Source organism: Oenanthe melanoleuca, chromosome 11 (assembly GCF_029582105.1).
Source record: "Oenanthe melanoleuca isolate GR-GAL-2019-014 chromosome 11, OMel1.0, whole genome shotgun sequence".
NCBI lineage: Eukaryota > Metazoa > Chordata > Aves > Passeriformes > Muscicapidae > Oenanthe > Oenanthe melanoleuca.
Window position 1 is genome coordinate 15,960,588 of NC_079345.1, and position 26,828 is coordinate 15,987,415.

Genomic DNA, 26,828 nt, shown 5'->3' on the forward strand with positions numbered 1-26,828 from the left:
ATCTCCCAGGTATTGCCTGGGCATTTCATGGGTTACACAAGTTGTTTTTCAATGATTATTTTGGGTTTGGATTTAAGAGTTTTTATATACAAATAGAGGTCACTTTTAAGCAGCAAAAGAAAATTTTAAAACCCTGATGATTTTTTATATTGCTAAAGAAAATTAAGAGTTACTGTATTATCTTTGGAATTTATTTATCTTTTACTTTTGCATTAAATTGTCAAAAAAGGTTGTTGTCTAAGCAAAGGCATGATTGCAGTAAATAAAGGGGCTGGCTCTTGTCTCTGCAATCCCAGAGTGAGGTGTCTGCCCTTGTCTCACACCTTGGCTGCACCAAACCAACCAAACACAGCTGAAGTGCCTGATCTTCCAAAAAATATCAACATTGCATGGAAAAGAAACATTTTGCCTCAAGATATAATCACAGGCTGTTAATTATTTTGAAGGCACTAAATTCTGAAAAAGTTGTTCCAAAATTTTAAATAAAATCAGATCTTTCTTAGATGGAACATTCAGACAGTTTCAATTGTATCTATTTCATTAAAGAGTTTGTTGGAATGGACAAAATAATCACCTGGGCATCACCAAAGCCCCTTTCAGAACCATTCTCCCCAGCACTATCCAGCCTGGATGGCACCAGGCAAGATGCCAGATTATATTTCCTTCATCAGCTGCAGGGGAAGCAGTTGTGGCTAAATAAAGGTCAAACAAGTCATGTGGCATGATCCAAGCAGAAATATTTTCTTTAAATTTGTATGTTCACCTTTAGAGAAAATTGAGGCTGTATAGTGTTGCTTGTGACTGATTTAACCCCTCTGGTAGCAAAGCTCTGGAAGAGGAATGGAGAGATTTAAGTGCAGTCAGAACATGAGGTTGCTGATGTAGCAATGGCATTCACATATCTTGAAGATGTACAACTTCTGGAATACAAGTAATCAAATGTACTAGATAATTTAATTCAGATGTTTTGTGGTTACTGGAAAACAAAAACCACAAACTCAGAGAGAGAGGCCTAAATATCCTCTAATGATTTATTAGGAAGACTTTCAGCCTTCATAAGTGTTCCTATAAAATGTGCTTAATAACTGAGATACAGAACACAGTAAGACCAGACATTTTTGTCTTACAGTTCAGTGTAACCATATCCTACAGCAACATTCTCAAAACTCAAGCAGATGTTGTTTAAATAAATTGCTTCATGAATTGTGCTGCTCTTTTCTTAAGAACAAATGTCCTTTTGGCTGGGCTTTAATGGAGATACTTTACTGACTTCAGAGAACAGCAGAGACAAAGCTCTAACTATAAATTCATTCCTTGGGAAAGCTCCATAGCTCTGACTGCAGGAATGGTAAAATGTTTGGGATTTTGGGGGCAATGCAGTGCCCTGATCCCAGAGCCCAGTGAGTAGGGGTGGCCCCACTGCAGGGTGTGTGTTCCAGTGCTCATCCTGCTGCTCTCACAGAGGGGATTTGCTGGCACAGAGCTCAGGAGGCTTCTCGTGGTACCCCAGAGGCAAAGAGATGCTCTAGGGAATGCCAGCACACAGGATGTAGCTGGGATGAGGGAAATAATGCAGGGAGCTTTTTATCCCATCCCCATTAAGGTCAGCTCTATTTTACATGAACAGTCTGTTGAAATATTTTATATGCTTTTTATATGCTTGTAGGTTGCAGCAATAGATCCACTCGACAGCATCTCTCGCTTCCAGAGCTTTTTGAAAATCCTTTGTGGGTAGATACATTTCAGGCTGTGTCAGTCAACTGGGTAGGAAGTCAATTTTTTAAAGCCTTTTCTATTTTTTTACTCAAAAAATGAAGTTTTCAAAAGCTTTATGCAAAACCCAAGGCTGCAAAGTAGCCTGGGCAAAGCTTCTGGATTTTGTTTTAAGAATCAGCTCCTCAGATCCTGAAAGATTGTACCATGCTGAGATGAACAATTATTTAGGCAGTCCACTTTCTCTTAACTGATTTGTTTGCTACCCTAATGTCCAGCTCTTGAGAAGGACTTGTCTGTGACAAGTCCTTTGGGAATGGACTGTCCCTGGATCCTTCAGAGCATCATGTGCAGTATTGTGATCAGACAGTGCAAAAGGTGGCAATGTTAATATTAGTAGAGGTTCTTCTGCTGGACAGGAAATATGAGGAATACTCAATTTACTCATCAAAAGATGACATTTGTGATTATTATCAAGCAGACTGTAAATATGAATTATTCAGTGTCAGGTTCTCTGTAAAACACAGGTGATGTTTATCACTAATAAAACTCACTGTGTTGATGTATATCTGGAAGTGACAGATAAGAGCTATGGTTTCAGAAATGGGCTTTCCCTGCAGAGAAACAATAACTTAATCAGTGTTTCAAACATTCAGGACATCTTTCATCTTTCAGTATGTGCTGCTGTTTATTATGGCTATGTGTACATGCCCTCAGATAAACTTCTATATCCTCCTCATATCTCAGTCTTTTCAGCTGACAATTCTTGCTGAAAATCTCCTCTGACCTTTGGATTGTTTTTTCTCTGTAAATGTCCAGATTTCCATTTGATTTGGGATGTCAAAAAAGCACAAATGTGCTCAAAGCTCTGACCTGTTTTCCATAGAGGCTGGTATCAAATAAAGCAATAGGAAAACATTCTACATTTCTCTGACTGAAGTTCAGTAGCAGGGCAGCAGGAATAGCACATGGAAATTATTTTGCAGTTTTCAGAGCAGGTGGAGTCCACTGTGATACAGAAGGCCATGAAACTCCTGCTCCTCTGCATGAAGCAGCTCTGGGTGGAGATGATGGTCAGTGGATTGTTCTGTGTGGCACAGTCATGGCACCAGCATCAGCAGCGTGGGACACACCACATGCAGGGGGTGTGAAAACACAGATTCATGAACACACAGATTAATGAAAACACAGATTAATTGGTCTTAAAATAGTGTGCAAGTGGCACAAAAGAGGCTGGGTTACCATTCCCAGAGTGCTGGCACACACAGAGTCTCCCAGTGTCCCTTCAATGAACAACCTCCAGCTTTGCAATGCTTGATACAACCACATCACTGTAATACAGCTTCCCTCTGTGTCCCTGCACGGCTGCAAACAGCTAAAACCTTCTGCCACTTGGCAAAATAACAATGATTTATGTTCTCTTCATCATTTATTGCCACTGTTTGCTGCCTCAGGGAAGTTTTATATTTGGCAACTATAGCTCTGGTGTTCAGCTATGGGATCCTGCTCAGCAGCATCCCTGAGCCACAGGTCTGGGATTTAGGGGCACAAACATGGCATGAGCATGAAAATAGAGAATTTCATTGGCAACAACTGTCACTGTAGGTGTAAATGAGGTCAGTAAATCACCATCAGACACTAAGGCTGCAAGATGCAGGAAATATGGCAAGAAAGGAGCATCTATCCAGCTCTGAATCCTTACAATGAAGGTGCTTCACAAGAGCATTGGTATTTCCTTTTTACTTGGGAGATGAATAGAAATTACTTGCTTGAATTCATCAGGAATGCATGTTATAAATGATGCACCAAGCACCTGCATCTCTGCTTGGTTTTGTAGTCACAGATATTTTAGTGGAGCTATTCATAAAGGGGGCCTTTTCTACAAGAAAAAAATTCCACAGAAGCATTTTTTTTTTTTAAGTAGATGCAGAAATTCAAGTGAAGAGAATTTCAAGGACACACACAATTCTTATATGCACTATGATTGATAAATGGTAAATTTGTATTTGATCTTTTAAAAAGAAAGAGTTCAGAAAGCTCAAAAGCCCCTAAAATTCTTTCCCGTAGAAAAAAATTCAGACTGTTTGGAGGAGTTGTTTTTTCAGTCATCAGCATTAGACATCTCTTTTATGTGTTTGGCAAATTGTTACTTTTTTTTCTTTCATTTTGATTTGATTAATTAGACCACAATGAAGACACTGGAATAAAATGGACTGGTTACTTCTTTGTTTGAAAAATAAGCAATTGGTTTGAGATCACATTTTTCCACTTGAGTGCATGATGGGGCTTGATTTTTGAAAATATATTTGAAAAATATCAAATGTTTCTGTTTATCTTGCTTTATTTGCAGTTGCAATTTTTTTTATCCATCAATAGTATTTGAACTATGTTCACATTCTTTGGAATATACAGGGCAACTTTTGGCTCTTGAGCATCTTGGTAAAAAGGTGATGAGAAACTTGTCAAATTCATGAGGAAAAAAGAAAGAAAAAGCTTACAATGTTTTCCCCCAGCAGTTTTAAATCTTTCTACCTCATGGGACACAACTTGTACAATCATTAAAGAGTTCTGTGACATAACCACATGAAATTATGAAAATATATGGGGTGAGAGTATTGCAAAGTGACGACAGCTGATTGCTAATTTCATCATCCATTATAATTCTTGTCTTTCCAAGCAGCTTGTGATAAGCTGATTTTGTGGTTGGTATATTCATGTGTTGCTATGTTTCTTGAGACATGTGTACTCTGAAAAATATGTTAACCAGTGCAAGTGCCTGTCTGAACTAAGTAAAATAAGGATAATTTAGGACATGCTGAACCCTTGTAGAATTCCTCCTGCACAAGGAGTGAGCCATGAGTCAGACCAGCAAAACAAGTTTGACAGTTTGCTCCATTTGCAGACCCACTGAATAACACGGAGAAAGATGGAGTGAAATAAGGAAAAAAATCCAGCTGCAGACAGAAGTTTAGATTGTTTACTTAATTCTCTGTGAGTGAGGCTAATTTAACATCATCACTTAAAGAGCCAGAGAGGAAGAAAAGGAAAAGCCTCAGTGTAACCTGACATGATATTTTCTCTCCTCATTACAGTAACTTTTGTATTTGCTGGGAATCAAAGTAAGGTGGTTGTCTAAAGCCTCATTTCAAAGTTTTATCTGCTGGCTACATTAAAACTAGTTGTTGAATGATAACCCAAATACTGAAATTACAGGTGAGAATGGGCCTGAAGTAATTTCTCCACTGTTAGCATGTTCTTCTATTTTAAGATTTTTTAATGCATTTTATGGTATGCAGCAATACTTCCACATTAACATTTAAATGCTTAACTTTCTATCTCTGTACTTTAATCTTATTCTTACATCCTTCAGCCTTTCATTACATTACCATTATCTGATAAATGCACAGGTCTCTGTGTCCTTTGAAGTAGTGAATTATTATACAGTATGGACTAGATTATCCATAGATTATTTTCCATGCAGCACAGTCAGGAGATTCTGGAGAGTCTGCATCAAGCTGCAAGGTCTGGCTTTGTACTTGCTCCAGGATTAGGGAATTGAATTTTCCTTGTCTGGTTTTAAGAGCATCTGTAGCCACAGGCAGCACCTGAAGACAGTGTGTGAGCTAGAATCTTCACAACAAGCAGCACTTAATTTATTTTCTCTAAAGTGTGATTTCATTATTTAAAAGCAAAAATTGTCCCTGCTTTAAGCATGGTCAGTCAGTACTACAAGGATGTTCCAAATTCCAAAATTCTGATTTTTCAGTCCAATGTTTGATGCTTATTTTCAACTTTAGCAATGGTATTAAGGAAGAGGTAAATGCCCCAACATTCTTGAAATCATGGGGTCATTTAAGGACCTTTAACCTTTAATCTAAAAAAAGAAGTTTCCCTCTTGTAGTTGTAAAAAAAGACTAAAGTCTGCAGAAAAATAAAGTGAGTAGCCAGAGTATTGATTTCTGCTGCATAAATCCTCCTGCAAACAGGAGTACATAATAATTTAACGGCTTGCACATTTCCCTAGTGATTCTTAGGACTGCTCTGATGCATCTGATTTGACAGGAGAAGCCAGAGTGGGGACTGGAAAGGTGCCTTGCTCTCTGCTCTCTGTGACATGGACATCTGGGGAGTGAGATGTGGTCTAAATCTGTGCCTAAGCAGCCCCAGCACCACGCACAAGGGAAATGTCCTTGCATTCATGCTCAAGACTACAAAATCCAAACAGTGTGAAAATTGTTTCCTATAACATCTCAGACCCAAATATTCTAAAATAAAGGAGCAAGAGGAGGGAAGATATTTGGTCAGCCAGAGGTCTAAATGAAGAAAGGTTTCTGAAGCTTCATGAGCTCTGTAATTCTGTGTGTGGTTCCCATTGCTTCTTTCCTCACAGGGCATCATCAAGCTCTGTGATATTCATAGGAGTTGTAGTGAAAATAGCTCAGAATCAGATGGTAATACCTCCACTGCACCCCTCAGTTTCTGTTTGGAGAAAATATTCATCTGCACACATAATTGTTTGGGTTTCCTAAGTGGATAGCTGCAGCAGACTGAGCTGTTCTTTGTGCTGGACAATTGTTTAGAAGCTTATGGTCCATGCTCAGCTCCTAATAACTTTTTCCACTCTGCAGAAAGTTGAGTGGTGCCCTTAGGAAATTCAGTGTGATTCAGTCATTCCAATTCTCTTTTAATTATTAATTTCTAGTCTTCGTTTATATTTCATTGTACTGCAGAAACTCTCCAGTCACCACAGTGCCACTTCCATCTCTTAACAGCCTGAAATATTTATTAAGCTCATTAAGCTCCAGTCTTGGTAGCTAATTACAACAAACCCATGTTTGTGGAAGCAAATCTAGCTGTGAAGATTAAATTTAAATGGGTGCTAAAAACTCCTTGCCTTCGGAGATTTTTGTTTTTCCTCTTTTTAATTTGTCATGCTGATTTGTAAAGCTTCCTAGTTATTCTGGTAACATTAGCACTGCTGATAACAACAGAGTCTGTTTGTCTTGGAGAAGTGCCAATATTCTAAGCACATATCTAATTTGTCCAGACAGTTTTAAAGTCTCTTGAATTAAAATTATAAGTTTATTCTGAAGAGTTACAACAGACAATTACAGATGGAAATTTGAAATGAGAAATTTTTAAACGAAATGAGCTACCAGAATCCTTTGAAGTTAAAGGCACTGAAAAAATTCAACTCCTTTAGTACAATGAATGTCACCAGTCCATGGGCCCTCAGAGAGTTTAGCATGTGGACTTGATGCTATTTAAAGGTTTCAACAGACCTTGAGTAGCTGATTTTGAGCCACTGCAAGATTCAAACCTCCCTGTGTGCATTTACTGGGATAGACAAACACAGTTTTTGGCTCTTTCTGAAATGCTGTCCAAGTTAGACCTCCTTTGAAGCACCCCTGGAGGACCATTTTCCTCTCCAGAATCGTGGATGGCTATTGGGATGAGGACTTCAGGCTTTGATAAGAGGCATTCCAGAGTAGTCTTCAATTTAGGGGGCATTCCAGAGTAGTCCTCCACCTACAAGTCTTCCATAGCAAAATCATGGAATGCTAAGGGTTGAGAGGTGCCTTAAAGATCATCTAGTCCCAGTGAACCTCATCATCATTTCAGCAAAGTTTTCCAATGAAGTTAGAAATGTGAGTTTAGGCAGCTATAGTAGATGTTGCAGCTACTCTTATTAACTCTTACTGGCTAAGAGTAATTGCCTTCACTTCTTCTTGTGAGCCTTTCTGGGAGCTGTCCCCAAAAGTATCACTGTACTTACACAGTGACTCCCCAGGAACCACTGGAATAATTCTGTGAACATCAGGTATCCAAAGCTTTCTGTGAGAGCACTGTCCTCTCTCCAACAGAAAAGGAGCAAGCTGAAATTGTAGTTTTTAAATAGCATCTTTCAGTTTGAGAATCAAAAAGTAGAAGCCAGAGATTTTTAAACAGACAAAAAGCTTCTCATATAATCACCCCTGCAAAGGAAATGACCATTTTAATACAAAAAATGTATTTCCTTCTTGATTCATATGTCAATGACTTTGTCTTCACGTTTTTTTAATATACATTGAGTTTAGTAAATGCCCTGAAAGGAACAGCAGAGTGTGTAACCTGAGGATGGGTGTGCAAGTCTCGCTGCTGGCACCTGCTGAAGGGAATTTCAGGCTTACTGGCAAAGGTAATTCTGTCTTGACTTGCTCCTTGGCTGCAGTGGAGTCAGGATGTAAAATGCTATGGTGGTGTAGAACAGAGAAATTCCTTTATGCACACAGCAGGTCTAGCAGAACCTTCGGATGCGCCGGGTCCCACCATCCCCACACCGACTGCTTTTCAGGCTGGAGCATGCACAGGGAGGGAAAAGTGCTCCTGGGTTTGTCACTGCCTGCTTCTTACCCTATGGACTTAGGAAAAAATGCTTAGCATAATTTTCATCCTGTTTAAAAGAATACTTGTGGGTAGTAATGCTGCTGCAATAAGGCAGATTTTTAGGGAAAAGTGGTCTTTTATTTTTTAATCCAAAGAAATAGGAGTCAGATAAGATACTGTAGCTTTGTGGCCATCAGTGTACACTGGAAAGTGAAATCAGATTGTGCCTTAGAGTGTTTCTGTAGCTGCCAGTCACTCAGTAGGTGCAGAACTTGGTCCTGGTCCAAGAAAGAGGTGACAGAGTGTGTCTGGTTGGGTTGTGCTCAGCCACACTGCAGCATGCTGCACTAGCTGCTCCTGTTCTTGCCTTTACTGAAATATCAGTGGTACATTGCTTCTGGTACATAATTACTTCTTCATTCAACTTTCCAGTTTTATAGTCCAAGATAGGGAATGTGAGGATGCACAGCAAGTGCACGTGGTGGAGTTCTAGAGATTTCTGAATATGAAGGACTGTCCCTACCTGAGACTGCGGAGGCTCTTGAAAAACCAAATACATTGAAGTGCATTTCCAAAAGCACAGAAAGTCCTTAAAATCTATGGTTAAGATCAGGATTTTTAGAGTATATTGACAATACACATATATGAGGCTGGAAAGAAAATGGCTTATTAGACTTTCAAAGAGGATCTGTCCTTCTTGAATAACAGCACTTATTTCTGTCTTTGTAAACAAGAGTGGATAATGACATGTTTTTCTAATCTCACTCCATGGATACTCAGGGCAATAAGATTTCCAATATCTATGGACACCATTTAAAAAAAAAAAATCAGATACCAATGATATCTTCTGATGTTTCTCTAAAGATACCATTAAGCACATTAATTGAAACTTGTGCTTATGCTGTTTACCTAGGACTGCATCTGACTTTTTGCAGGAACACTGTATTTTTCTACCTAGATATTTTTCCTAGGAAAAGCCCAGGTTTAGTCACCTGATGAGCAGATCAGGCCACTTGCAGCCACCTCCATTGCACAGGGTCAGATCTGTTCTGTGGCATGTGGACAGTGGATCTCATGCACTTGGGATGCAATGGGATCTAATGTGTGTGCAACTGAGTAGGTGATCTGTGTGAGCACAGTAAATCCAGTTCACTCTGAGCTTACTGTATGGGTATAAATCAAGGATGCATCCCAGACACATTAGTCTCACTGCATTTCATTTTGTCTGGGAAAACCTGGACAGAAATATGGTAGCCCCAAGCTTCCCACATTCCACACTCTACACACACACATAATAGGTTCATGTCTTGAACCCCTGGTCTCTCTCGGGCTTTCCATTATTGTTGATACAACACATAAATCTCAGGTTAAGTGTTCTCCTGACTTTGCAGTTATTTGCCTTTTTCCTATAGGCCCAACAGTCTTTAAATCCTTCTGAACTGCTTATTAGAGTTTTAGGTGGGAAATAACAGATGACCCTTGGTTTAGCTCTCAGGCTGATTCAGGAGAAATCTCTGTGTAGTGCCCTGGTCTCTAACAAACCACTCCAAGTGATTTTTGCAGACGTGGGCATTGTTCTCTTTGTTCCATGCTCTCTGTTGTTTTCCTAGCCAAGTTGCTTTGGTATTTATTAATTGAGAGTTGTAAGTAATTCACTTAATCTAACACTTGATCAGCAATTTCAAATCAACATTTGAGAGGGAACATACCCTCAGGCAGTTGTTATTTATTCTGGTCAGGTAATTCCTTTCTGGGCTGTTTAAACAGCAACATGTTTTTTGTTACAGTGAGACTGCCTAACTTAGGAAAAGAGTTTGCAGAAGTCTGCCTTTCTGTTTCTTTCAAAGTTTAACTAAGTAGACTGCTTAGTGTGATAATGATAACCAAGTACTGAGGTGGGCAGATAGCAGCATAATTAAGAATATGCAATGTTGCAGTATAAAATCCAGGCATCTGGTAAGGATTAGGTTTGCTGGTTGTACAAAATCATGAAGATACAAACCATTCTGACAGATCTGATAGAAGAAAGATGAACACATTACCATCTAAGCTGCCCTTCTAGCACTGAGAAATCCTGTAGTGCTGTCCACTTAAAATATTTCAGCATCAAAAGCTAAACATTTGACTCTCAGGGAGAAGTTGTATCACCCATTGCTAAATCTTCCCTTAAGTATTTTAAGTATTTTACTCCTCTGTGGAGAAAATATTGATTATAAGACTTACATTTCGGTTTTAGGAGATTTTTTTCTCCTTTTGGAGTTTTGGAATATGAGTAAGCCTAACTTAGTATTCCAGAGAAGTCCAATAGTTATGAAGCTCCATAGTAGAGTTCCTTCTGGCAGCCCATAAGGAAGAAGTCAGAAGAATCTCACTGCAATATGGAAGACTGAGCTTTTATAAGAGCACTGTGCTAATTCAGGGGCTAGTACCTACAAGCCACATTTGTAGTTAACAAACAAGCAGGCTTTAATCACTGCAAGGAGATGGATCCCTTTACACTTATTAAAAAGTGCTTTGAAAGTTACACAGGCACTCAGTGGCAACTCTGGCCCTACAGAAGTTATACCTCATCATAGTTATCAACAAGGTAAATCCATAACACAAGCCTCCATTCCCCCTCCTTCCTCCTCCAAAAACAACAACCAGCAGCTACCAAAGCATGAAGTTCTATTTAGGGAATCCTTAGAGCAGGTTTGTCCTGGACCCAATAAGGCAAGTGTCTGCAGCTCCAGAATAAAGTGGGAAACTGAAGAAAGCTTTGAATTTCAAACATCTTTCAGTGAGGAATTAGTTTTAAAAGGCATACAACAATAAGCCATGAAATAAGTCCAGACACCATAATTCAGGGATAGAATATGCTATGAAACTGGCAGGCATCCAGGCCAGAGCCAGGTGCCTGTTTTGGATTGGATTCAAGTGGCCTTAGGCCACCTACAGAGCTTTCAGGTAGAATCTGGAAGCTGCTCACCTCAATATGCCCTACCTTGCTTCTATTTCAGGTACTTGTGAAGGATTCCCAGATGGCTGGCACTGGTCCAGACCCATCTGCTTTCAGCTCTCCTTGTCTCTACACTGTCATGAGACAGGCTGCAGAAAAAATGTCTCTGGAAAACAGACTTAATAATTAACTGCCCATTTTCCTCAGTTTGCAGTGAGAAAATTTGACTCCTGAGAGCTGCATTTATGTCTTGCTGCTCTTGACACCCAGTGTGGGATTACAGATGAACAAGGCACAAGTGTATACATATAATCAAGGGGAAACAAAAGGCAGATACTGAAAAAAAAATAAATCTTGAAACTTAGACTATTATAGCCCATAAAAAATAAAACTGCTCTGTCAATCTAATGAATATTTTGCCTGTCACATTCTTCTCTTTACTTTTATTTCTGTTTTACACTGGATCATGAAAATAGGCCAAGATCACTTGAGTTCTGACCATCAGTTGTAGAATTCTGACTGTAAATGGTTTTAAATGGCCATGGCTGGATGTGCTGTGATTTCTCTGGAAGATCCCATGCATGTCCTGCCATGGGACTCCAGGTTCATTCCATGAGGGTGGCTGGCTGGAAGGGCAGAGCTGGAGCCAGGGAAGTTCTTCCTGCTAGACTCAGTACAATTATCCTGGAAGCATTGGGAAAAACTAATCAAGCTGCCCTCAAACAGACTAATCAGTTTGAGTTTCTGTTATGAAGCTCTAGCACAATGTTGCTGTGTCTGCACTGCCAAGGAGGTTTCAATCTCATTTAAATTCAAGCTAAAATCTCCTGCTCTCATTAAAGTATAATGATTGAAATGGCCATGAAATTAATTTTATTAATGTTACAGTCTTAAAGAGTTCATCCTTGGAGCAAAACAACAGCACTGCCACAGTATCTGGTAATCTTTAAAGGGGAGGAAGGGAAGGATTTTGATTATAAGGCACCTCCTAACAAACATAAACATAGCAGGAATTGGCCTTGTACATAAGGTTTTGCTGAGAAAAGCCTCAACCTTCAGGACTCCAATTTTCATTAATAGAAAAATTCCACATTTCTCTGATTGTTATAGGACTAGAAATCACCCTCCCAACTACCTTTCATCCATGCTCCACTGCAGTGCTTTTCCTAACTCTTGCCTTACTGAATTCAGTTTAAGAAGAGCTGATGATTTCAGTGCTACAGGCGTACAACATAAAATGATCTAATTCCTTTTTCTTCCCAACATCCTGCTCTATTGAAAACAGGCAAAAATCAAACACTTTCCACTCAGTACACACACACAGAGTAAGATATTATTAAATGTTGTCACAGCAACTGGTGCAACACTGAGTTTGTAAAACAGCTGTTTGATTCCTCAGCATGCTGAAATCACTTTGGAAATCAACACCATAGTCGGGGAATGGTTTTGTTTGCAAATTAGGAATGCAAAGGAGGCTGTGGTAAATTAAAAACTGCAAGCTGAGCTCTTGGGATAGGGACCAGCTTTCTGTTCTGCATGTGTTCAGCACCTAGCTCAAGGAGTCCTCTACAGCTACTGCTACCATATTCTTCATCTGTTCTCATCATCTTTTGGCATGAAAAGCAGTGGTAAAAAATAAATCTCTTTGTATAAAAATACAAAGTAAGTCACGAAGCCTTGTTTTCCTCATGAAAGAGTATAAAGCAATTTGAAGGGAGTTAATGCCCTTATCCAAAGCTGTGATTGCTCACTGCCATTGTGGTGCAGTGTAGCCCTCAAGTAATGAGCTCTGGTCCTCAAAAGACACCACGTTCCAGTGCCTGACACAAATCCCACTCTTGTTATGGAACAAGAGTTTAGAGTCTTTCAGTGCACAGCAAACAGTATCTGTGCAGATCCTTTAGACAACACCTTCTTTGTACAGGATTGCATGGTGCTGCAAGCTCTTTCTTATAGAAGAAAATATGGAACAGCTCCGTAATTCTGTGGGAGACCTTTTCCTGTTTGTTTGCCAAGCTGTATTTAAAATTCCCCCAGAGAGGTCCAGTTTGGGTAAGAAGGATGAGAGGGTGGTGAGTCTGGGCAGACACCTACCAAGGGAGGATGAACACACACTGTACCAGAAGTAAAACCACCTAATTTTCATAGGAAATGTGCTGATACTTAATTGAGAATGGTGAAACAAAGGGTTTGTGAGTACACTGCAACTGTTCCACAGAAGGGACTGAAAATGCATGCTCCTGAGCTCCTTTGCAATCTGTGCTCTCAGCAAGAAGGCTGAAGTAACAAAGGCTCATTGATGTGAGAAGGGAGGGAAGTTTTTAATAGAGGAATCCCAGGAGCCAGCCAAAGAAGCATTATCTTGTATTAAAAAAATCTGCAAATAATGAAATTCAGAGAAAAGAGAGGCCAATTTTCTTTGCCTGGCCCATGAAGGGAGTAGCAAATAGAAGAAGAAACACGTTTACAAAGGACTGGAGACTAAATCTTCCCAACAACATTCTTCTTGGGGTATGTTGCTCAGAAGCATACAGGCATCCGTGTTCAGAAATGCTCAGAAGGTTCAGTTCCTCTTGACCCCAACTGGAACTGTGAATTCTTGGTACTGTGGAATATTAAGACCCAAAATTCTCATCCCAGAACTCAGACTCCTACCCTCAAACTAACTGGATACAAGCAGGAGAATTGTTATCAGAGATCTTTATCTTCAAACTGATGCCAGCACTTGTGGGAACTAGTCACATCAGCAGAAGTCACCTTTCCAGTCCAGTAATAAAATGAAAAAGCAAGATAATATTTCAGGGTTGGGTGTGATGAAGGAACACTACCAGGAATGGGGGAGAAAAGCACAACTTTTAGTCTCTGTTGGACGAAACAAATATGTGTTGTTTACAGACATGAAAAGAAGAACCAATAAGAAATGAGTGAGAAGCAATTTCATCCCAATGCCATTTGTTTTGGGAGTAGAATAATCTGATACATTCCTAACATGGAAGACAGAGGGCTGAAACTTCCATATGGATTTTGTTTCTTGGCCTGGTTTATCCTTTTCTGGGGTGCAGATGCTGGCTGTGTAACAGGGACTGAGCTTTCCTTCCTGCACGTGATACCAGAGTACGTCTGAAACCAATCCTAGTGTCTTAGAAGTAATTTGCAGGGGTTTTAACTGTGTCTTTGTGACTCTGTAGGCTGCCCAGCCTTCCGGGTAGAGTGCAAATCACCATTTATAAAAAGCATTTTCAAAGTGGATCTCTGAACCTGCTGGGCTGCGCAGTTCCTCCCGTGCCATTTTTGATCCATTGTATAAATACAAATGTTGGCACGTGCACAACATTATAAACTGCATAATTGTTTTTATTAGAGTTCTGTGAGTTTGGAGGTACCTGTGCTTTAATTACGCTTGGCACGCTGCCAGGAAAACTCTTCTAAAATGTAGTGCTTGCAAAGCCTTCATCGGGCCACCCACAATGACAGCTTTTATTTTTCCTCTATTAGTGATGGACATTTTCATTTCATTTCGGTCTGGGTGTGTGACAGAGCCCCCATGCACTGAGCTGCAGCTTCCCCTGTTCCCTTTCCAGCCCTGGAGTGGTCGGGACACTGTGGCAGCAACTTGTGGCGTTTGGAGCCCAGCCAAGCGAGCGCTGTTTGCAAAGTTTTTTAGCTTGTCTGTCTTGCTTCCTTGGCCTCCCCTCCCCCTTTTCAAAAATTGCTGGTGACACTGGAAATGCAAGTCAGTTAATCTGTTCTAAAATCTAAGCAGCAGCCTACAGCAGAGACGGCTGGAGAAATGCAGAACATTGCTTGGAAGGTGGGTTTAGTTCCGCTCCTGAGCCCAAATCTTGTGTCGCAGGACGGAGCAAGGACAATGGCAACAAGTCAGCAGGATAGCTGGAACTTCATACTCCATGCCAGAAAATGGGATGTCCAGCTAGCACAAATAAATGTGTAGAACTAATCAAATTAGGATGGACATGCTGTGCAATACAGAGAAATGCATGTAAGCAGAAAATTGTGTTTAATATTTGTAATCAAAAGCATTTATTTGGGACTATAACAGCCCAGTGCTACGTGCAAATTGGCTGGGGAAAAAATGTAAACATTGTTTCTTTGATTTCACGGAGTTAGGGTGCAGCAGGAATGCTGGATGGAGCTCCTTTTCCAGGGGCTGGCATTAAAAAGCTATGCGAAATGAATTTAGGGGCTTATTGACAGAAAATATTACTGTAAATGGTGGTGGAAACCTATTCCACAATGATTACTCTTTATTGCAAGGAGTTTGCCAGAATTTGTAGGATGCAAACTGTATTTAGAGATAAGCTGAGGACTTCTGTCCTAACACCATGTTTTAAAGCTTCTGCAGAAAGCAGAATTTAATAGAGAAACTGGTAAGACAGTGGAATTTTATTCTGTGAACATTCAGGTCCTTAAGGATCAGGAATTAATGGAGAAACTACACTAAGTCAACCAATAGATGTTTTTGTTACTTATGAGTTTTCATGTCAGCTGAAACATAGTTACCCATAAACAGAATAACCAGTGACATGGTATAGCCTGTGCCATGTGTCACTGAAAAATGCAATTAACCATCATGCAAAAGCAACCCTGCCCCAGTAGCTCCTATGGTAAACTGCACACTGGTTAGAAATGCAGGAACATGCTTTTGGGAACATGCTAGACTAGCATTTTCCATTCCTCAGAACGCTGTAGTCAGCTTCAGATCTTGTGGAAGTAGACAAAGCAGTCCTCGGAGTTTCTGTTTATGAGAGTAGCCTTTCAAAATTTGGGGTGGAGGGGGAAGAGGAAGGTGCAGGGAATCTGCTCACAGCCTTCTCTCTGCACACAGGATCTTTCTGGCAGGGAGGGCACAAAGATTCTCCTCTCAGGTTCTCTAGCCCAACCAGAGAAAGGAGCTGTGGTCAGCCATGCCAGCTGAAAGGATTTGGCTTCAAACTGCACAGTATTGCATGGGCTTAGATAATGTACAGATAGATGTGCCAATGGGATTTGGCTCCAGCTCAGCACTTCCCTGCAACTCCACTGAATCTGTAGGAACCCTTCCCCATGGTCTGCTTTAAGCTGCTGATACTTTGTTCAACCAGTGGTCTGGTCCTGCTACAACTGAGTAACAGTTGCTGAACTCTTTAGACAAAGTATATAAATTCACAAAAATGCCTTGAGGTTACTCAATGAAAAATAGAATGAAAGAGAAAAGCCCCCTTAGCAGTTGAGTTGTGTATGGAGCACAAACAACTCTGGAACGTAATTTCACTTTGGGGCCTCTTCACCTTGTGACAAAGATGAACCTGATGGTTTTAAAAACTACCAGCTCATTCTAAAGAGGGTCATTTGTAAAGGGGTTTCTAAGCAGACTTCTCTGCCGAGTTTCACCCAGCAGGGGGGTAATCACCCTGCTCTGGAAATGAAGGCAAAGGGCTCCTGTGCCTCACAAGAGAGAAACTTCTTTGTGAGGATAAACATAGAGAGCGTAAAAATTGAGCTGGAAGAATCCTATGGAGTGCTTATATGCATCCTGAGTAACCCAGCAAGAATGTAATTTGGCAAGAAATGGTCCCAGAAATGGTCAAGCAGGAATGGAGAACTGCAGAAACTGAATGCTGAGTTAGCAAAGGAAAATTCTGCTCTGATTCTGCTATGCACAGTCACTGAGTATCAATTGACATGAGCCCTCCCTGAGCCATTTCTCATTGGAAGTACTCTGCCTCCAGTCACCCAAGCACATGTGGTTAAACTGTGGTATAAATTATACAAATTCATTTTAAACACAAATAAACCTGGAAGATAATCTACATTGACAGCTCTCTGTCTCCTGTGAACCGTTGGCTCATCTCAGTGGCCACAAATGTCCCTCATGATGAAGAGTTTGCTCTGACAAAGATGGCAAAACAAACTTGGTGGTATTTAAGTCCAGGGCTTGTTTGTGCTGCATGCCTGTCAGTCATGTCACCAGCAAGCACAGAATCATAGAAGGATAGAATGGATTGGAAGGAACCTCTCCTTCCAACACCTCTGCCACGGGCAGGGACACCTTCCTGCAGACAAGGCTGATTCAAGCCCCATCCAACCCTACCTTGGGTAATTCCAGAGATGGGGCAGCCACAACTCCATGAGTTCTGTGTGCAGTGTGACTTTATTGTGATGGCAATGACAGCAGAGTTCTTGGGGGAAAAACTTTAGGAAAGGTTACTGGAAAAGAAGGATTCAGAATTAGAAAGAACTGACTCCTGAAAAATAGTAATCAATGTTCTATGATATACTTATGAATCAAAGCAAGAACATCCAATATCTTCACATGTAGACATCAGGACAGTGGACAGACACTTTGCATGCAGGTGTGGTCTGTCTAGAAAGAGGGCTGAGACATGCTGGTGAAACTTGGGCTCAGCCCTTGGGACCTCAGTGTGGGGAAAATGAAGCAGTAACTCACTGCTGGTGTGAAGCAGCAACCTCCTTGCAGCTCTGAGAGAAACCCTGAGCTCTGAGTCGGGGTCTGTAGCTGATCTCTTTGTGCTGGAGATCCCTCCCCAAGGAGGTCACTGCTGCCTGCAGGGCAGTGCTGCTCTGGGGTGACAGCCTTTGCTGGGTCTGCACAGTTCCTGTATTCCTGGGTAATAAAGGAGCTTCTCACATGGGCAGAACACAATTAGAACAGGTGGATACAAACTACTAGGGGAAAATCACGACCTATTTAGAACCTGACAAAACTGATCAGCCTAAAATAATTGGTGGGAGCATGCAGCCTGAGAGCTTAGGGAGGATAGGGCCCAATGAGGCTGCAGAGTGTGATGACTGCCTCTGAGGAAATCTGTGCTTGTGGCCATCTGAGGTGGGACTTGCTAGGGAGAGGGGGAGGAAAGCCCCCCTCTGACTGCATTGTTTACTCCACTGCTGGCTGTGGAGCTTTAGTTTTCTCTGATGTTTTGCATGGTGTGTTTGCACATGGAAGGAGCTGCCTTGCAGGATTCTCTGATGTTTATGACCATCACGGCTGGGATCTTGATTGACTCGGGGAGCAAAGGATGATGCTGTCTGAGCATGTTAACTGATCAGTGTTGCTGCCTACAGGCCAGGAAAGGTTGGGGTCCCCTGCCTAATGCCAACTCAAATTTAGATGCATGTCATTTGTAGTCATGCAAAGCAGTGTCACATTTTTTTCTTCTTCTTTGATCATACCCAGAAACTATAAATCCCCAGGGTGAAATCTTAACTCTACAGAAACCCAGAGCAAACCTCCTTTCAGTGATGCAAAGTTCATGGTGGAAGTTATGTTTTTATTTCTTTAAAAAATTCTTGTAATTGCTGGAGAATTTTATTTATTTCCCTCACAGCAAATTAAACGTCAGTTTTCATGGTCAGGTAGTCTATTGAAAACAGTCAAGTCTGTCTGTTCATGGTGTTGAGGGCTGATAATAAAATTACAGCCCAGTAATTTTACATTTTTCTCCTATTATCTGCTCTGCACAGCACGCTTTATGTGTTCTACACATGTTTTATGTGTTCTACTCCACTGCAACCATTGTAAACCAATGGCCAGCTCTTTCATTTGAATGTACTCGGTGGGAGGTGGCAGGTGCACTGTTACAAAAAGATCTTGAAACTTTATCATAATATATTCAGCAAGGTGATAATGTAAAGCCTGCTGGAAAATGGAGAGAGGTGGAGGAGAAATTCCATGCCTGGGAACTTACTTAATGTTTAAAGACAGGAAATGCTTTAGAAGCAAAAATATCTCAGATCTGTCTAATCCATTGCCCCAGACTAGTTATCACGATGCCCCTGGTGAAGGGGGCAGGTAGAGGAGATGACCTCCATCTCACCTCAGCTTCCATCATGCACTTCAGCTCCTGTGCCAACTGGAGCAAAGAGGCACCTTCAGCTGACACAGTTACTGTTTATTTTCACTGTGTGGCTGTGGGACAAGGGAGATTTTGAGTGAGATTGGACTAAGACACATGCTAGAAAACTCTCTGGCACAAAAGGGAGATCATGAGGTGAGGGACACTTCTCCCAAGTGCAGCCAAAATCGTCAGAAACAAGTTCTGTGATGATTTCCAGTCTGGACCAGTCCCATCCACTTCAATACTTGTTTGCTTTTAGATTATTCAGATCTTTCATTCTTTCCTGAATCTTTCTGTAGAAAGGAGTGTGTAGTAGCACAACTACATGGGTTGGGACCAGAACCTGGTGCTGTGTTTGGTTCAATTTGTGTGAGCCACTTTGTGAAAATCAGCTCCTCCATGGACATCAGCATTCAGTATCCAGTACCTGTCACAGCTGTCAGGCACCTTAATCTTTGTGTGATTTGTTTGTTTTCCAATGATTCGACTTCTAAAAAGAATAGAAAAGAACAGCACATTGTCTCCAAATGAGTGGTGAAAGCTGCACAGCTTTTCCTGGACTAGTGCTCATCCCAGCATCATCACAGAACTCTGCTCCTTGTGAAAAGAGCAGATCTCATCAATGTGTGAAGGTGTAGTGCTAAGTGTCTGCAGTGTCTGAAGGAGGAGTGCCAAGGGATGGAGCCAGGTGCCAGCAGTGGGACAAGAGGCCATGAACAGAAACTTTTGCCCAGGAAGTTCCACCTGGACATGAAGAAGGACTTCTTCTCTGTGCTGTGGCTGAGCACTGGAAGAGATTGTCCAGAGAAGGTGTGGAGTCTCCCTCACTGGGGACATCCCAGAACTGTCTGGAGACAACCCTGTGCGCGGTGTGTGCATTGTCCTCCTCCTTCTGGGGCGGGGGCTAGGCTTGGATGGAAGAATGCTCAGGAGAAGCTGAGGAAGAAGAAAGCCTCTGATGTGATAATAAGACTAAGGAGTGTGGTGGCCTTGGAAGGTGCTCTCTCGTACAATGTCCCATCATCACTGGAATATAACTAGAATGGTGGAGACAAGGCCAGCTATTAGGAGCTGACATGACCGTGGTTGCACCAGCTGATCCACTACGATCCCTTCCAGCCCGACCACCCCCTGCGGGCCGGCCCCTCCATTCTGCCCCGCACCGCACCGCAGGTCCCCGCTGCCCGCGCATCCCCGCAGGTGCGCCCTGCTCTGCTCTGCCCGGCCCAGCCCTGCTCAGCCCAGGTGCTCCCTCCCGCCCCGGTGCTGTCCCGCCCGGCCCAGCCCTGCTCAGCCCAGGTGCTCCCTCCCGCCCCGGTGCTGTCCCGCCCGGCTCAGCCCGGCCCAGGTGCTCCCTCCCGCCCCGGTGCTGTCCCGCCCGGCCCAGGTGCTCCCTCCTGCTCCGGTGCTGTCCCGCCCGGCTCAGCCCGGCCCAGGTGCTCCCTCCCGCCCCGGTGCTGTCCCGCCCGGCCCAGGTGCTCCCTCCCGCCCCGGTGCTGTCCCGCCCGGCTCAGCCCGGCCCAGGTGCTCCCTCCCGCCCCGGTGCTGTCCCGCCCGGCTCAGCCCGGCCCAGGTGCTCCCTCCCGCCCCGGTGCTGTCCCGCCCGGCCCCGCCGCGCTCCGCCCCGGTCCCGCCCGCTGTCCCGCTCGGCCCCGGGCGCGGCGCTCCAGACGCGGTGCCGGAGGCTGCGCTGCCCCGCGGCGGCGGCGGCGGCGGCGGGGCTTAAAGCGCGCTCGGGCGGCCGGGGCCGCGCTCACCTGGGCGCCGCTCCGCGCTCCGCCGGCCGCCGCAGCGGCTGCGGGGCAGCGCCCGGGGACCATGCGGGGCAGGCGGGCGCGCCCGCCGCACGCTCCGGGCAGCAGGTAGCACCCGCCAGGTGCGCGGCCGAACATGGACTGTCTGCTGCTGGCCGTCTGGACTTTACCTGCTGCGATCCTCGGCGGCAGCTCCATGCCATTCCAGACTCTCCCGTGGCTCGGAAGCACTGTAAAGGCAGGTCGAGAGCACTTTCTTTTGCAGTCGCCTAGTGTGCTTTCATACCAGGTTGCTGCAGTTTCTGGTGCCTTGTCTTTCTGCCTTGCCTTGTCAAGGAAATCTCGCCCAATACTCCTTTTCTCTCTCTCTCTTTTATTTTTTTTTTTTTTCTCTTGCAGACCCTTCAGCTGTGTTGCCTCTGTTGCATGTCTCATGCGGCAACTTTAACCAGTGACAGCATCAGTGAATTGGCTCATGGTTTGTATAGCTCTTTCTTGTGTCTGTGTATGTGAACGTTTGCATGCATGTTTTTTTTTTTTTTTTTTTAAATTACATTTATTTATTTATTTATTTTTCGTGGAGTGAGTATTTAGAGGGAAGAAGTCCCAGTGTTTGGGGAGCATGGAGTGCAAGCAGGCTGGCTACTGCGGGATGGTGAACCGTGGGCAGGGATTAATTTGTTAAGCCCTGTGTGCTAAAGCTGAAAGGAACAACATGTAGCAGCAAAGCGAATGAATGGGATGGTAAATACTTCCACGTTTCCACGTGCGATTAGAAAGATGAATGCATGTGTAGCCACAGCAGCAAAGCCTCATGTGTCTGTTGTGGAAGCAGTGAGACAAAAGTAATGAAAATATATGTGTGGGAGAGCAGGAGGTGCAATGCAGGCTATGGGAGAAAAAAACCTGGAGAGGAAGGGCTTGTGTGAGTGGGAGCTCAGGGGCTGTTTGTTCCCAGGTTGGAGTGCCTAACACGTAGATGCTGATGACTCTGGGACTTTTGAAGTGCAGTATACGCTTTGTATTGTGTGTGAGCAGAAACAAAGTACAATAGAGAACCACACCAGGGTGCAGAAAGGAAAACCCTCCTGCACCCTATGCTCTGCTCACCAGGGGATTCCCTCTCTCCAGCAGCTGCTTGCATTTTTTGGCCCCCAGCCTGCTTAGCATCCTCAACTTCTGCCGTTGATTAACACCACTCGAGGAAAGTGAAAGCTCTTGATGTATTGTTTCCACTGTCTAAGAAAAAGCAACCTATCAGTGGTTACATGTTCAGCCTAATGTGTGTCCAACAAAGTCCATTCAGGTAAAAGAGATTGATTGAGACTGTTTGCAACATCTGCTACAACACAAGGAGGAGGGGATTTTCTTCCTTTTTAATGGTGTAATTTCAATTTAGGAAGAGAAATTAATTGTTTGGAAAGTGCATGGACATCTCTAAATACCCACAGAGAAACACAGGTCACAAATTAACTGGGCTTGGGAAGCAGTTTTTTCAGCATAATTACTTAGGCTACCAGGAATAGCTGCAAAGATCCTAGTTCAGGGAACAGCTAAAACTCAGAACCTGGTTCCAGGACACAGGTAATGCCTGCATGGCTAGGTCAACACCAATGGTGATGTACTGCAAGTGAGGCACCTGCTTGTACAGCCAGCTGAATTATGTCCTCTTCCCTCCCCACCCCCTCCCTTTTAGGTGGTTCTGAGTAGGTCTGAGTGTTCTCCTAAAAAATAGTTTTGTAATTTTTTGCATATTCTATCCAAAACAATAAACTTCTTTGACATGCAATTAGCAATGGCTGGCTAAAGGTTATTAGGTAGGATGTAATCTCTTTCTGCTGGAGGTCAGTTACAACTTGAAACCCAGTCTAATCAAGTCACTACAAAGAGATGAGGTCTCACTCAGTTAAGGCATTAATAAATTAATCCTTTAATCCATTTGAACAAGTGGTACAGTTCTGCAAGGCCCCAGTCATGGCTACCCCTACAGTGATACAATATTTGCTGCATTCTTAGGGAAGGGAAAAGCCTCTCAAGCCAGAGCAGCCTTCACATTTGACAGCAATTAATACAGGGGGAGGGGAAAATCTACAGATCTGCTGGTGATGACAAATGTCTTCAGAGGAGCAGTTGTGGGAATGTTCACAGCTATGCTAGTTAGTCTGTGCCTCTCAGTGGGACACAAAAGAAACAAACACAGGCTGAGAGCCTGTGTGACTTACAGGGTTGAATTTATGTGGCTGAGACAGCACACACAGAGCCTGCAGGCCAGCCCCAAAACGAGGGGATGCTGCATGCCACAGGGAATGCCTGATACTGTGTCAGAGTGCCTTGTTTGTGGGTGCCAGAGCTGATGGCCAACCCTTTATCGTTACAGATTACGTGTTTGTGACACCTGTCAGAGTGGATGCCAGCGGATCGTACATTTCACATGATGTTTTGCACAGTACTAGGAGAAAGAGATCAACTCAGAGTTCAAAGAGTTCCTTGCACTACAAATTTTCAGCATTTGGACAGGAACTTCACTTAGAGCTTAAACCTTCGACCATTTTAAGCAACAGTTTTATTGTCCAGGTACTCGGGAAAGATGGAGTGTCACATTCTCAGGAACATGAAATTGAGCAGTGCTTCTACCAGGGATTTATAAGGAATGATAGCACATCTTCAGTAGCAATATCTACGTGTGTAGGCTTGGTAAGTGTCTCTTTAAAACAAATCAGCATTAAAAGTATTTTCATATGTGGAAGAGTAGCTGAAAGTATGTAGTTCAAATAATATTCAGGACATCATACAGCCTTTTCTGATTTTTCTAGTATGACTAGTTGCTATTGTGTTTATCAGAAGAGACTTTGTTATAGCCAATGAACTGCATCAAAACCTTTGCATTTTTTGATGACAGTCTTTCAGGAAGAAAAAAAAACAAAACAGAATAGCTGGTAGTCCTAGTAATTATCCCATAGCAATTTGTTACAGATTGTGATAGTTTATACATTTTTGCTCCCTCTCAGATAGAAGTTCTTCCTGCCTTTGTGAACTGCAATGAATAAAGGAAAAAAAATCAGTCCAGAAGCTTGTGAAAAAAGATATTATATCTAGATTCATCAACTGCTTTAAGGAAGGGTGAATTTCCTAGCTTGGCAGGAGTTGTGAACAAATTTCCCTTTGTTTCCTTTGATAATTCAAGCCTTATTTGGGTTTACTAGTCTTGATGAGTCGATCTCTTACGAATTTGTTAAATGTTATCATTATGTATTTTCCATTTATGGCTGTCAGCCAAATTAATGAGAAATCCATTATTCACAGGTGATTTTTTCAAAATCCATTTGACAGTGCTCATTGCCTGCAGAGATGGCTTTACTGATGTAATTTAGGAGAATCCTGTACAGAATTAATAGTTAAAGATGTTTTCTAGGCTTAATCCCTTGCACTTGCAAAGCAGTCTGCTGTGGCTGTAGAGGAAGGCAGTGACATTGAGTGGGAAGTACATGAGGTCATCTGTGTGCTTTGTGGTTGACTAAAGGTCCAGAGGATATGTTGGGTCACCCTCTAGAAATCTGTTTTGCAAAGGTACTTGTCTCTGAGGGCTGTTGAAGTGTGTGACGGGAGCAGAGAAGGAGCACTTGAGACAGCCAGTGTTTCCTTTGAAACTGGAATCAGTGACTTGAGAAGCCTGTTCATTAGGAAGGGCTGTTGATAACTGGCTGAAGTGGTCTGGGTTGTATTTTGAATGCTGTACTCCCTTTTTAATTTTTTTTTTTTTAACCTCATCAGGTTAGAGGAATCTTAACAGTTCATTTGAACAGTTGCAAGTGTGACTTTGGAGCAGGTGCCAGGAACTGGATTGGAGCTTTCTTTTGCTTTTAAATTTGTGTTTGTGATGCTGAACTGTTAATATCAAATGTGCTCAGTTGTTCTCATGGAAGCCTCATGTTCACATTTGCTACCTTTTATCAGATTTACTCAGAAAAATACCCTGTTTTCACTCACTGCAGTGTTTTGTCTTTCTGCTACGGGAGGTGCTCTACCTACACAGCAGGTACAGTTTGGGAGATCTCCCCTGTTTGGCCACGTTTTGGTTTTTAACATGCTTTCTGAGCTAAGTGAAGTTGGGCTTGTCAAGTCTTGTCTGGAGGAGGAAGGTTCAAGCCTGCCTCAGGTCACAGAGGAACAGAATGTGGTGATCTTAACTGAGAATGAAATGGATCTTTTACCACTGTCTCGACACAGAGGTTGTTATGACTGGTAAGCTTCACTTAGAAAAGATCCAGAAACTGATCAAAAGAGAATAAATATTGTGGTATGAACAAACTTATTATGGAAGTACCCAGATTATCAACAAATAGAATCTCTTTTTAAAGTTAATTTCAAGGTTCAATAGATTTTGCCTTAAATTGTTGTTTTAAACTGGCAAATGAAGTAAACCTTTACTTACAATAATCTCCTGTAGGGTAGGTATCCCAAAGTGTAATTGTTTCTTTCTCTCCCTATCCATCTGTTAATTTCAGTGCACCTAATGAATCCCAGGCAAATTACCAACAGGATTCTGAGTCTTTCAGTTTGCAAGGCTGCCCTCTCAAAGATGTCGTCAGCTGTCTGTAATGACACCCACGTCACTCTCCACTGGGATCCAAACCCAGTAATCATATGTTAAGTCTGGAAGCTGTGCTCTGATCAAGAGAACCTTGTGAATAGCTTCTATATCCTTTTTCACCAACTACTTTTGTCACTTGGTTGCCCTTCTTTCCTATTTGCTTTGTTCACTGCAATTAAACCGAAAGTGGTGTTTCTTCTATATGGTTGGTAGCACTAATCTTTCCATTGTTCCTTTCATTAGCAATAGCTTCCCTACAATAAAGCTGCAGTGACCCATTCTTTCAAGCCTGGAACACCACAATGTGATTTGGAAGCAATTGCATTTCAATAGACTACGGGGACTCTTTGATCTAATTTTTTGGATGACCTAGAGTATTCAGTCATTCAGCTGTCTGTTATCTGCCAGTGCCTGCAGAGGAGACTTTGGGGAGAGTCCATATGAAATGGTTTGTTAGGCAGGATGACCTTAACTTAACACTGGAAAGGAGCAAGAATTTGTTGCTTTGGTCTAGATCTATTAAGAGATGTGTGTATATTATGTTTTAATGGCTTAGTTGACAGGAAGGCCCCACATTTTTATGCTGATTTGTTGATTTGAGACCAAATGTTTCTATCAGTTAACACAATTTTCTTGGTGTGTCAGAAGGCATAAGTGGATCTTTATCTGAACAAGTCTCTAATATAGTAAGTGAGCATTTCAGGGGAATGTGCACAAGTTTGCTGTGAGTACTGCCTCTTTGCATCATCAAAGTGCTTCAGCTTTCATTTGGAAACTCACCTTTTTCTGTCTTCTGCCCTTTTTCTGCTTCAGTCAGCATCCATTGCTTGCTGGAGCATCTGTTAATACAGAAAAATACCCAGTTCTTTTACTTGTTTTATAAATAAAAACTCTGTTCTGGACCTTCTGTTTGAGAATGAGAACATAATACATTCCTTCCATAGAAGCTATGATAATTTTTTCACATTTTTTTAATGCATTCTTACTCCCAGGGATCATTTTTCTTACTCCTAAACCTTTGGGACAATGAGTTTGTTTATGTTAGTAAATGCAAAGCTACTTTCTCTCTTTAGCATCATCTTAATGTGTCCCAAATAGAAAGTAATGCAAATTTTTTTACTTTTCTTCACTGGTTTTCATTATTGATTTAATAAACCTCTTGTGTTATTTATGCATGACTTTTTGGAGTTTCCTTCAGTGCCTTGTGCTTTGCTAATTGGTATATCCAGGCTACTGGTTTGTCTTGCTGCTTCATCCCCTGTTTACATTCTCCAATTCAATCTGTTTGTTCTTTCCACATTCAATCTTTTTTTCCCAAAATCCTGATTTGAGCTAATTTTTGCTTGTTCTAATAGTATTTTTATTACTATTATTATTTAGCAATTTATTATTACTTCTAATTGCCTTAGTTAGCTCACTGGGAGGCAGACTATATAAAATCCACAAACTACTGTGGTTTTTCAAGTTTTTCTGAATGAGATGGTGTTGGCCACTCTTAGAATATGAAATTGTTTTTTTAGGACCTACTCAGGATGGTTGTGTATATTCCTTCCTCTTTCCCCCTTTCCCATTCTCATCCACTTTGTGCTATTTAATCTGCATTAAAA

At 42.2% G+C, this 26,828-nt stretch overlaps 1 protein-coding gene across 2 annotated transcripts in view; it reads left to right on the forward strand.

Annotated features, from left to right (window-relative positions):
• Window positions 1-20,567: 20,567 nt before the first annotated feature.
• The window catches only part of ADAMTS18 (ADAM metallopeptidase with thrombospondin type 1 motif 18), an 85,557-nt gene continuing 79,296 nt past the window's right edge, over window positions 20,568-26,828 (forward strand). The window contains exons 1-3 of one of the 2 annotated variants that reach the window (XM_056500887.1): window positions 20,568-20,868; window positions 21,030-21,108; window positions 23,008-23,324. In XM_056500887.1, the coding sequence (XP_056356862.1) occupies window positions 20,767-20,868; window positions 21,030-21,108; window positions 23,008-23,324 (498 nt within the window). In that variant the 5' untranslated portion in view covers window positions 20,568-20,766. Of the gene's footprint in view, window positions 20,873-21,029; window positions 21,109-23,007; window positions 23,325-26,828 lie in introns of both variants that reach the window. The other variant, XM_056500888.1, reaches the window with a different exon arrangement.